This window comes from Ostrinia nubilalis, chromosome 28 (genome assembly GCF_963855985.1).
Source record: "Ostrinia nubilalis chromosome 28, ilOstNubi1.1, whole genome shotgun sequence".
NCBI classification, from domain to species: Eukaryota; Metazoa; Arthropoda; class Insecta; order Lepidoptera; family Crambidae; genus Ostrinia; species Ostrinia nubilalis.
Window position 1 is genome coordinate 303,068 of NC_087115.1, and position 13,040 is coordinate 316,107.

The window sequence follows — 13,040 nt, forward strand, 5'->3', positions numbered from 1 at the left end:
CTCATTATAAAGTGGGTCTAACATGGCGGGAAAACTCGAAATATTCGTCTCTATTTACAGTATAGACGTCTATTCCCACAATCAATTAGAATTTAATACGAAATAATCAACGATCAGTTAGATTTTAACGGATGACTATTCGGAAACGCGGCAGGTGCGATACAGCGAGGCACGTACGCTACTATCTACCTAGCGATCGCTTGATACATTATCAAAACACAATAGAGATTAAGGTCCATCAAAACTCAATAAACTACATCATCATAATAACTAAGGTCAGCAAAGCAGTAAACAATACTCTTCATCTCCATCCGATTGTTTCTTACACCATATCACAAACATGGGCTACCTCCATCCGGTACCCGAATACAACACATCATGGGCTACTTTCATCCAGTACCCAAATACAACACAATCATGGGCTACCTCCCTCCGGTACCCGAATACAAACAATCCGGTGGACTCACAGCGATCGTTTACACCTCCCCGCCAAACGCATGCCATTCACAGTCATGGCCGCACTGCTACGGGAAATCAGGCCCGATTTACGCTTACGACTACGAATGCACGGGAGATGCAAGCAATCTGAGCGACTTGCATACTACGATACTGAGAAAAGTAACTTTAAAATAATTGAGTTTTGATCGACTAATCCTACAACTGGTTTAAGGTCCATGTCCATATGAATGTAGGGGATTCATTATCATCCATGAAAAAGCAATGTACCTCCATCAAGTACACTCATCTACCAAATACTTTATCTAGCATTTTTGTACTACATTAGACACGTCTACCTCAGGCGTTCTAATTTCATTGCAATCCAATGTTCATAATTACACTACCAATCGCTACCACAATCACTGCTATTAAAACATGAAAGTAAACTAACTCAATTCTAATTATTTTCTAAAATCGAAACTTAACATTTAAGAACATAGAAGTAGCCAGGGCTATGTAACATGATCATTAACTTCAACACTTCAATAATGTTAGTCACTAATAAATTTGTAGGACACTCGAGTATCTCCATATGCCACAGTAATCACCATTACTGAAACTGTACCATTAAGTACCATCACAACACTGTGTGCATCACCCACGGACTACACACTACGGTCTACCAAGACCACGTTCTCTGCCACCGTGTGCATCACTCACCGACTACACACCACAATTACGGCTCAAGAGCAAACTCGAGTTCCCATTACAGAAAAAATAATCATCATCACCACAACTGTGATCAGCATGTACCTCGACTTCAACTTTAGACTGGTACATAACCCTATGGCATTCTTCTCAATTGATCATGAATAGTAGGTACGCAAGTGCAAATTGGCAAGGCTGCTACTTTCCTAAGATGAAACCTTATTTTAAGCTCACCGCCTGTATTCCACTAAAAGAGTACCTACAAGGTAAACCGACAAGGAATTCAGGAAGTCTATCTAAGCAATTCTAATAGTTTCAGTCTATTTACATCCGTCACGTACGTCCGTATCGATAATATTCACATCAGTGGTGAACCTACCACCTAGGAACCAAATAATTTACAATAACATCTTCATTCAATGTAAACTCAGCTGAGGTCACGCGTGATTGAGCACGTGACGCAATTTATTGCATGTTCTTAACGGCCCCCCTTTTTTTTATACCATTTGTACCACTGAGCCAAACCAAAAATTATTTTGAATTAAGATTAAATTATCACTCGATTGGACGTAATACTAATTGGTAAACAACTACCTTCTACCAGACGGTAAAACATGAAAATTCATCAACTGAAAACTACCTTTGTCCTATAAAACGTACTTTAACGAAAATACTAGAGAAAAGCCAAAAAGTACAAGTGCCTTTTAGTCAAATTTAAAGAAATCATCATGAATAGTAGGTATGTAAGTGCCACAACTTTGAAAGCCATCCCTGTGACTCTCAAAATGAGTGAATGTTATCCCTGTAACAATCACTAGTAATCATCCCTGTGATTACAATTGCAATTATCCCTGTAACTGCACAATACACCCCAAGTCATCCCTGTGACTATAGGTTTCAAAATAAAGTAATCATCCCTGTGACTACTATTGCAATTATCCCTGTAACTGCACAATACCCAAGTCATCCCTGTGACTATAGGTTTCAAAATAAAGTAATCATCCCTGTGACTACTATTGCAATTATCCCTGTAACTGCACACTACACCCCAAGTCATCCCTGTGACTATAGGTTTCAAAATAATGTAATCATCCCTGTGACTACATTACTAATCGCAATCATCCCTGTGATCACGATATCGTCATAAGTCGAAAGTCTATGGTCCGTCATCAAGTCAAAATTATGTAATCATCCCTGTGATTACATCACACATCGCAATCATCCCTGTGATTACGAACATAGTGGTAGTCATCCCTGTGACTATCACTCAGTGGCCTCTACATCACTAATATCATTACTCAAATCATCGTTATTACTAATCAATCGGCACTCGACTGATGGGCATTCCTCCAATTCGATCGTTAATCATTACACAACATAAAATGTATTCTGTGCTGACTACTTGTGTTTGACCTATACCGGTCATTACAGTAACATTATTGAAACGTCTGCCACTCAATCTTGGCGACAATCTTTAACCAACAACAACAAGTATTCAGCAAAAGAATCAAATGAAAAACAATATCGCTCACCCTTGTGTGTGATCCAAGAGTACTCGCGGGCAACCTCGTTCCGGGCCACGCCGGTCCAATGTTCTCCACTTGACCGCCGCCGCCGTCCATTGCCGTGAGCTTGACCACCACCCCGCGCCAGTCCAATGCTGTGAGCTTGACCGCCGTCCTGCGCCGGTCCAACGTAATTGTGAGCTTGACCGCCGTCCCGCGCCGGTCCAATGCTGTGAGCCAATCCTTCAACCTTCTGGCCGGTTATTTTCCGGGCATACCCTCAGCTCGACTTTGACACCACTACCCCGCCCTCAGCGCGGTACTAGCCCACCGGGTGAGACGACATTGGTCGAGGCCCAGTGAACGACCAGCGAGCGAGCGGTTCCTGGATGCCAAAGGAGCTTGCCGGTAGTAGGTATAGGTAGGTATGTTCTTATTTTGTTGGTCCAAAATAGCACGTCGCAAATGTTGGCCTCTTCATTAGCGTGTTGGTTCCAATATCGTTGAAAGTGATCTCAATTGCACGATTCGATCCCAATTCTGATGTCGGCTCGTCAGGGATTCGAACCTCAGATATTGTGGGCGAAATAGGGTATCGTGCAATGAGAATGAGACTTGTGTTCGAACACTTTTTAATGATCGTCAAATAGAGTTCAAAATCAGCACTTAGTTCTTAGTATTACAATCTAGACTTCGTCGAGCGATAAAATAGGCACTAGGTGAAACGTGGGACAGTTCCGTGACGATGTCTTCTCTTGTCGGCGTCCGGAGCGAAAGTGAGTTCGATCCGTCCCGCCGTGACCGTTACGACTCTGTCGAAGCGCGCCAAAGCGGTGTTGCGCTGATTCGCCGCTAGGTGGCGCACTTGCGTTTCACTTTAGTGTCCGTACTCATGACCGTCTGCGACAAATATTTATGCGAGCTAGACAGTAACGCATCCCAAACATTTTTATCTTTTAAATAATCATCGACTTTATAGTAGCCCTTTTTCATTAAGGTACTTACTAACTAACAACTAGTAGCAACAGGGTAGCAACTTTCAATATTTGTTTCGATGTGAAATGTGGGTAGTGACCGTCCATTCTGACGCACACGGACAACGGCATTTTAGAACTTAGAAGCACAGTGTTTTTCTTAGTTTTACAGCACTTTGAGCATACTTACGTATGTAAAGATCACCATGTATTTAACTTCAAAATGTTGTTAAAATGCAAATAGATAATTTAGTTGTTTTTTGTTATCTATAAATAAAATTGCTAAATTACAATCTGAGTTTCATTGACTAATCTTTTCCAGGCAGACAAAAATTGTATTGTAATTTCTAGAATTAGTTTAGAATACAGGATTTTTTCATAAAAAATTGGGCATAAAGGTAAGCTATCCTGGGAATTTATACTTTGAATTTGTTTATTTGAAGGCAACCCTTAAAAATTCAATTTAACAGCTGATTTCTTAAACATCTGCAGACTTCAGACTTTTTTACTGATCGATAGTTGGCAAAGACAAACTGGTGTACCTAGAGTATGTGCGCACATTCATACCTTTTCATAATAATTAACAGCCCTACTTTACCATCAGAAAAAAGTCTATAAGGTCACCTCCAAAAGACAGACGAAATTTCAATAGGGCATCTAATTATATTAGAAAAATTGGACCCTAGCATTAAAACCAAAAATGATAGGCTAGTTTCTGTTTTTACTTTTCCTAACAAACTAAATGTAATATTTTTATTTTTAAACCCTCTGTCATTATCACATTAATGAGGGCTATCGTTTTAGCGCTCACCAGTTAGCGCCACTGTAGAGGTCCTGTCACTTGCTAGTAGCGAAGACAGTGGCGCCAACTGGTGAGCGCTAAAGTGGTAGGAGGACCATCGCATTTGCACTCATCAAGGTGGCGCCACTGTAGAGTAAGGTCCTGTCAATCGCCAGGGGTGCCAACTGTTAAGTATAAAAACGATAGCCCTCATTACATAAGCTGCTGGACGTGACGTCCTTGTACACGGATGCACTGTCTGGCACGATCGATGCCATGCCTCCGGACCGCACTGAGCACTTCGGGTTCCCTCAACATAACATCAAAAAATCTCGAAAACTAGCAATCTAAAAATATTGTTGTATTATCTAAAACGAATTAATTTAAGATGTTTTATTTGTCCCTTAAATATCGTCTGTCTTTTGGAGGTGACCTTATATAGTTTGCGGGAAGTCTTAAGAAGTTTGTAACTTCTGTGGTTATAAGGAATTCTGTAATCGCCAATACCACATTGACGTTCTTATATTAGCACTTTGCACCGCTGTATGAATTCTCAAGGAATAAATAAAGATGTTATTGTGTTCCAGAACGGCGCGGCGGACGAGAAGCCGACTTGCGAGGAATGCGGGAAGGTGTTTAGCTCCAAGAAGACCTACCGCTACCATCTCAAGTAAGCACGGGAGTAAACACTCCAAACATAACTATATCTTGTGGGATATGATGCTCAACCACAATAAGGAAGCTAGATGTTAGTGCTTCCTTCCGAGCGGGTGTTATGCTCGAGGACCAAGGTCCAATTTACACCATCTTGGTTTGCCTATATATACTTGGCAGGATATAAAACTCCGTCACCGCGATGCAGGTTTGTATGAGCGGCGGAGTGTGCCATAGTGAAGTAGTAACAGCGCCATCTGTTGGTCACTAGTTTGTAGTGGCGTCGCCACATCTTATAACTAGCGGCCGCCCACGACTTTATACGCGTGGATCCCGTTTTACCCCCTTAGGAGTTGAATTTTGCAAAATCCCGTCTTAGTGAGCACCTACGTTCTAAAAACAACCACCAAGCAAAATTTTAGACTCCTAGCACTTGTAGTTTCTGAGATTTCGTGATGAGTGAGTCAGTCAATGACCTATTGCTTTTATAGATATAGATATGGCCGCAATAAATAGAAGGTTTCCTTGTTTATTAAGTTTTATGGCAAATTTCAGTAGTTAAACGTCCTTGTGTAATTTCGGGTCCCTGTGACTGTGACCATTGATGGGTTGAATTGTCATGTAACATCATCATTCCAATAGCATTATCATCAACCTCTCTTGTGACAGCTATCGACTTGCCACTTAAAATGGTGGCAAGCATCATTCAACAGATGGCGCTGATATAAGCTTGCTATAACACATGCCTTCGCGCCTACAAACCTGCATCGCGGTATTAAAGATTTCCGCCCACTATACAGTGTCAGTCTTGATAAAGTGGATAAATGAAAATGGGTGAAACTAGACCCATTTTTATCGAAGGAATATTTCCTTATCATTTTCCTTTTCATATGTGCACTTTATTAAGACTCGCACTGTATCAAACCAAGATGGTAAGACCTAATTGAACCTTGGTCCCTGAACATAATACCCGCTCGAAAGGAAGCCATTTCCATCTTAGTTTCCTTTAGTGGTCTATCTCATAATATACTACACTATACCAGAGGCGGAGGGTGTCGTAAGAGGCGACTTAGGGACTACACATCAAACAGAGAATGGGCAGCAGCGCTCTCTGAAAAACATCAATCTTTTAAACTGCGATCTCCAACCCGTCTGCCAAGCGTGGAGATTATGGCAAAACCCTCCACTATAGTGGAGGAGGCTCATAGTTTAGCAGTGGACTGTAAAGGGCTGTTGATGATACCAGAGGCAAAATGGAGGATTTATTTTCCATTACAGTTCACTTAATAGTTGTTCTCATGCATCCTTACAGCGTTCTCCATAAGGGTCAGAATCGCTACCCGTGCCCGCGCTGCGGCAAGGTGTACCAGTGGAAGTCCAACCTGGGCCGACACTTGCGGACGCACAAGGTATGAAGCAATCAATTAATAATTTACAGTCGTATGTACATACTATGCGTGACAAAAACGGATATAAATGTTGCTGCAACCAGCTTAATGAGCCGTTCAATACAACAGCCTAAAGTCCGGTCGCCGAGCACGTAGAATTTCGTACAATGACCCCAAGCTACCCGTCCTTATCGCTCGCCCGTAATTATATTGCTGTCGCGACTGTGAGACGGGCGGCCGTAGTGAGTGTGCGAGTGTAACAGCAATACAATTACGCGCGAGCGATAAGGACGGTTGGCTTGGGGTCATTGTACGAACGTACGAACTATCTGCTCGGCGACTAGACTTTAGTCCTGCAAGTTTGCTGGTGTTTTACAATTAATAACACTGTGTATAGTTCGTTTCATCCACTCGGGCGCGCCCCAGCAATGTTTGGTCCCGGTCGCGCGGGGTGCGGGGAGTGTGGTCCGAGCAAGCCGTAAGGCATTACTGTAGTGTGCGTGTGCACTCATGGATCATTTAGCGTGTACCGATAACACTCAAACATTAGCGGAATAATGGTGGGGCGCGTCCGAGTGGATGAAACGATCTATAAAGCCTTGATCACACGTACCGAGTAAACGGGCGAGACAGTAAAATATTTACTCAGCCGAGTCAGTGATGTAAGCGAGTAGCTGTTCACACGTGTTTTGAAATTAGCACAGTCAGTTCAGTTCTATTGAGACTTTTCTTTTTCTCTAATCTGTGGACGTGACGTCAATCATTTGGCCGAGTGGTGAGACAGTGCACGTTCAGACCTGCCGAGCGAGCGAGCGAGACAGTGCGGGGCAGCGGGATGGTGGATACTCGGCCTAGTAAGTTGAACGGGAGTCGAGTTACTGTCTCGTCGCTTTGCTCGGCGCTATGTTCTTATGCACAGAGTACTCGGCCGAGAGCACTGTCTCGCCCGATTACTCCGGTACGTGTGATCAAGGCATAACAGTTAATATCTATCTGTCCAGGCGCGCGACAGCGGCGAGCTGTACTGCGCGACGTGCGACAAGCGGTTCGCATCCGTCGCCACGTACCGGCAGCACTTGCGCGTGTCGCGCCGACACGTGCCCGAGAGCGACTTCAGGTAAGGGAGAGGGAGGGGGAGGAGAGAGCGATAGAGAGAGAGGGAGGAGAGAGACAGCGGCGACACGTGCCCGAGAGCGACTTCAGGTGAGGGGGAGAGGGAGAGGGGGGAGAGAGAGAACGATAGAGGGAGGAGAGAGGGACGAGAGCGAGGGAGAAGAGAGAGAGAGCGAGGGAGAAGAAAGACAGAGAGCGAGGGAGAAGAGAGAGAGCAAGGGAGAAAGAGAGCGATAGAGGGGAGAGATAGAGAGAGCGATAGAGGGAAAGAGTGGGAGGAGAAAGAGAGCGCAGAGGGAAAAAGAGACGGAAAGATAGAGACAATCTTCTTCCATAAGTAAACACGCGAGTGTCGCGGCTGCCATATGTCTAAGACCTAGTTCAGGTGAGAGAGAGAAAAAGAGACGGAGAGAGAGTAAGAGAGAGAGAGAGATAGTCGTCTTCGTTCGACAAGCGGACTTCAGGTGAGAGAGAGAGAGGGAGAAAAGAGAGAGATAGAGGGGGAGAGCGACAGACAATCTTCTTCCATGTAAACATTCGAGAGTGTCGCGGCTGCCATGTGTCTGAGACCTAGTTCAGGCAAGAGAGAGAGAGCCAGCGGCGAGCTGTACTGCGCGACGTGCGACAAGCGGTCCGCGTCCGTCGCCACGTACCGGCAACATTTACGAGTGTCGCGCCGACACGTGCCCGAGAGCGACTTCCGGTGAGGGAGAGGGAGGGGGAGGAGAGAGAGAGTAAGGGAGGACAGAGAGAGAGGGAGGAGAGAGAGGGTAGAGATAGAAAAGGAGAGAAAAAGGGACGAGAGAGAAGGAGTAGAGAGGGAGGAGACAGAGAGAGAGAGAGAGAGTTAGCTTTCTTGCTACACATTTATCCAACACGGCATCTAGGTAAACAGAGAGCGGATTCAGGTGAGTGAGAGAGATAGAGCGAGGAAGAAAGAAAGAGATATTACTTAATTTTTTAACTTATTTATTAAAAGACATTTTTCTCTCAAGAATAATGTGTAGTTCAAATCCAAATATTTTGATTTCATCTATTATTGTACTAGTGTACTAGTTGTTGAAAAGCCAAACAAATAAATAACCTGTTTCCATTTCAAAAAATATTAAATCTTATTTTAAAATGTTCATAATTCAATTTTTCAGCTTCACATGCAACGAATGCGGCAAGAAGTTCGTGAACAAGACTCGCTTACGAGACCACGTGGACTGGGAACACTTACACAACATCAAGTTCCGATGCCAGCTCTGCAACAAGGTACATACACTCTAAACTCTTGTGTACGCACACGCAGTTTATCAATGTTTACAACTGTCTGTAGGCTATCTCTACCTACTTACTAATATTATGAAGCTGATGAGTTTGTTTGCTTGAACGCGCTAATCTCAGGAACTAGTAGTAAAGATAAATGTTGCAAACGGGAAATATTATTCGAACTATTTTCACGCGTACACATTTTGCATTTTTACTAAATTCTTACTACTACGGGATTTGGCAACACACGAACACTTTTCAAAAGGTAAAAACCTTTCCGACGTTTCGGCTCGGTTGCACGAGCCGTGGTCGCGGGCAGACTGAAGAGATGCGGCGTCATTTTCTTCACACACCCGCATTTGCACAATATTTTTGTTGATGCCAATGTCAAATGTTGAAAATAATGACAGGGACAAAACATATTTTTAACTAAAATAAGTTATCAAGCCTTTGTATTTTTTATGAATTCGGAGGAATGAGTTCATTTCATACTTTTGTTTAATAATTGATATCATCATCGTTTCAGCCATAGCCTTCGTGCTACCTTCCTTGTGGATAAATTAATATAGTAAAACATTTTCCAGCCGTTCAAGTGCCACACATCGCTGTATGTCCACATGCAAAACGTACACCGCAACAAGCAGAAGGAGAACCTATGCCATATCTGCGGGAAGTCCTACCAGGTGAGCTGGATACACTTTATAAACAGAAAAACTCATAAAACTCTTTTAAAAAGCCCTTTGCACGTCCCAGTATTAACCCTACCTCTGCTTCGGGACAATAAATGGGCCAGTGCTGAGAAGAAGCAGCGCAAGAAACTCAGTCACTATTGTCAGCATCCTTTTCAAGGGTTTACAGTGTAACATAAATTCTTTGACATTTACTCTGCCCTATCTGTATTTCCAGGCCATCTTTAACTTACCATTCTTAAGGTAGGGTATAATAGGCTTCCCTCTTCTTTGAAAAAAATTGCAAAACAAAAATTACACAGTTTTGATTACAAGGAAAATTAACCGAGATTATTTTTATTGTGTTGTAATATTTGTAGATGTATGTCCAATTTTCTGAATAACCTATTTAATCTTCTTAGGCTGGATTGCACCATCTTACCAGAGTAAATACAAATGAGTAGGTCATCTTCTAGAAACGCACCGAGCGCGGTTTGTATGTGAGCGCGCCAATACGTATGCGGCGCTGACAACTGACAAAATTCGGCGGACAAATAATTGAAATTTTGTCACCTAGCCTATTCTGTCAACTTTGTTCCAGAACGCGGCCAAGCTGAAGTACCACATCGTAGCCATGCACACGAGTGAGACGCCCTACCAGTGCGCGCACTGCGCCGCTGCCTTCGGGTGGTACTCCAGTCTCTACCGGCACGTACGGGAGGTGCATTATAAGGTACGAGCCCGGATCCCCTGCGAGCAACGATCCCCTAGTAACTAAGATCCCCAAGGGACAGGATCCCCTAGCAGCCATGATCCCCCGGTAGCCACGACCCCCTAGTAGCCACGATCCCCTGTTAGCCATGACCCCCTAGTAGCCACGATCCCCTGTTAGCCATGACCCCCTAGTAGCCACAATCCCCTGTTAGCCATGACTCCCCAGCAGCCATGATCCCCCGGTAGCCACGATCCTCTGTTAGCCATGACCCCCTAGTAGCCACGATCCCCGGGAGCCATGCACACGAGCGAGACGCCCTACCAATGCGCGCACTGCGCCGCCGCCTTCGGCTGGTACTCCAGCCTGTACAGACACGTCCGGGAGGTGCATTATAAGGTACGAGCAAGGATCCCCTGCGAGCAACGATCCCCTAGTAGCCACGATCCTCGGGAGCTACGAGCCAAAAGTAACCAGAATCTCCTGGTAGCCTGGATACCCTTGTGGCCAGGATTCCCATGCACCAAGATCTCTCAGTAACCAGAAGCCAGAATCCCCTCGTAGCCAGGATCTCCAGTAGAATTAGAGATCCCCTAGTAGATAGTACACAAGATCCCGCAGGGGACAGGATCCCCTAGTAGTCAAGATCCTCCGAGAGCCAGTCTTCAAGTAGCCAAGTTCTTGTAACCAAAATTTTAGAATAGTCAAGAACCCTCAGCAGCCGTGATCCCCCGGTAACCAGAATCCCCCAGTAACCACGATCTCCCAGTAATCTCTATCTCTGGCAGATAGAATCCCTCGGTAGCCAGGATCGCCTGTGGACATCATCCCCCAGTAGTCAGGGCTCTCAGTATCTACAGGCTGTTGGGTAAATGGGTATATGAGCCGACACTAGCCCATGTTAACATGGGCATATAAATGGTATAGTGAAGTCAGAAATTTGATATCTTCATTTTATTTTTTAATTTTTCATACAAAATAAATTTTATAAAATCCGATTTGTATGAAAATTAAAATAATTAAAATGAAGATATCAATTTTCTGACTTCACCATATCATTTATATGCCCATGTTAACATGGGCTAGTGTCGGCTCATATACCCATTTACCTAACACCCTGTAGATTCAAATTCAATTTTTTTATTGCATATGAACCCCCTTACTAATAAAACTTACACGCTCGTTGAACAGTGTTTTAAAGTAACGTTTCAAAAATCAAAAATCAAATCAAAAATGGTTTAGTATGGAAATGTCATTTTAAAACAGCGTTCAACAACTGTGTAACTTTGTATTAGTAAGGTTCTTTCAATGAGGGCTATCGTTTTAGCGCTCACCAGTTGGCGCCACTGTAGAGTAAGGTCCTGTCACTTGCTAGTAGCGAAGACAGTGGCACCAACTGGTGAGCGCTAAAGTGGTAGGAGGACTATCGCATTTGCACTCATCAAGATGGCGCCACTGTAGAGTAAGGTCCTGTCAATCGCCAGGGGTGCCAACTGTTAAGTATAAAAACGATAGCCCTCATTAAGTAACATTCCACTTCTAATTCCAGATGAAACTCCAGCCGAAGAAGATGCGCAAGCCCAAGCGCGCTTCCCCGCTGCCGCCCGCGCCGCACCCCCTGCCCTTCTAGACACACCCTGTATATCGCAACAGGAATACAATGTTGAAAAAAACGAGGAGAAAGAAAACATGACGCTGTAATAGTAACAACTATAATTTGTTTGGAAAGGAAGTATGTAATCGCATAATTGCACTTTATTTTTTAAGATCGAATTGGGAATTAACTTACACACTACACTTACAGGGCAGATATGTAACATCCTAGACTGCATCCCACTTAACACCAGGTGCGATTGTGGTCAAATACCTGCCTTGTTAGGCATAAAAAAACTTTTTTAAAGTGACTTTATCTACTTATTTGGGTAGAAAAATGTATTACATACTTTTAAATGACGGTAACAGACATGAAATGTGTCAAGATGTATGCAAGTTCCCATTTTACCCTGAAAGACTTACACCAAATAGGGGAAGATGGGAATTTCCGTGTCATCTTCCCCCAAATGTGACTTCGGGAAAAAGTAGGAAGAAAAGGTTTCATTTTCCCTCGAATTTTATTTTACTATTTTATTTCATTTTGGAATTTTCGTTTTACATGGTTTTTTATATCAATCGCTATTCATCACAAAAGTATTATCAGTATTAATTATGTACTTATTTAATTTCTAAAGCTAAGGTTCGTGTTCAGAACTCGTATTTAAAATTGTACTCAGAAATAAACAATGAATAAACTTCAATTTTTAGAACAAATATTTGTAATTTAAAACTATATTACATATAGATCGTTTCATCCACTCGGACGAGCCCCACCATTCTTCCGCGAATGTCTGAGTGTTATCGGTACACGCTAATGCTCCATGAGTGCACACGCACACTACAGTAATGCCTTACGGCTTGCTCGGACCACACTCCCCGCACCCCGCGCGACCGAGACCAAACATGGGGCGCGGCCGAGTGGATGAAACTATTTATCTACTTTGAAAGATTTCCTCTCCTTAGATTTTAAGTTTGCAGCGCCCAACAGGGTCCTTAATGATCTCCAAATATATGTAACACCTAAATGTACTTAAGGAAGCAATAAACATATTGAGTATTGAGTAAGACATTATTTACAATATACATTTTAAAATTAAATTTTCCAATTATTTTCTTTATATTTTTCACATCAATTATTATTATTAATAAGTTACCAATCAATTTGCCTTTTATTGAACTGACTGAAATTATTATTGTATTATTAAATTAGGATATAGATCTGAGATTGTGATTAGAATAATTAAAGAAATAA

General features: G+C 43.1%; 1 protein-coding gene and 1 long non-coding RNA gene across 2 annotated transcripts; both read left to right on the forward strand.

The window, feature by feature from the left end:
- The first annotated feature begins 378 nt into the window (after nt 1-378).
- Nucleotides 379-10,261, forward strand: LOC135085130 (zinc finger protein OZF-like). Its single transcript, XM_063979884.1, has 7 exons — nt 379-618; nt 4,994-5,076; nt 6,373-6,469; nt 7,450-7,565; nt 8,707-8,818; nt 9,400-9,498; nt 10,085-10,261. The coding sequence occupies exons 1-7, from the start codon at nt 379-381 to the stop codon at nt 10,259-10,261; spliced, it is 924 nt and encodes a 307-aa protein (XP_063835954.1).
- Nucleotides 10,262-10,504: 243 nt separating this feature from the next.
- On the forward strand, nt 10,505-12,849 carry LOC135085459 (uncharacterized). The gene is made up of 2 exons (XR_010260119.1): nt 10,505-10,594; nt 11,745-12,849. It is a non-coding gene; the product is annotated as an uncharacterized LOC135085459 (long non-coding RNA).
- Nucleotides 12,850-13,040: the final 191 nt, after the last annotated feature.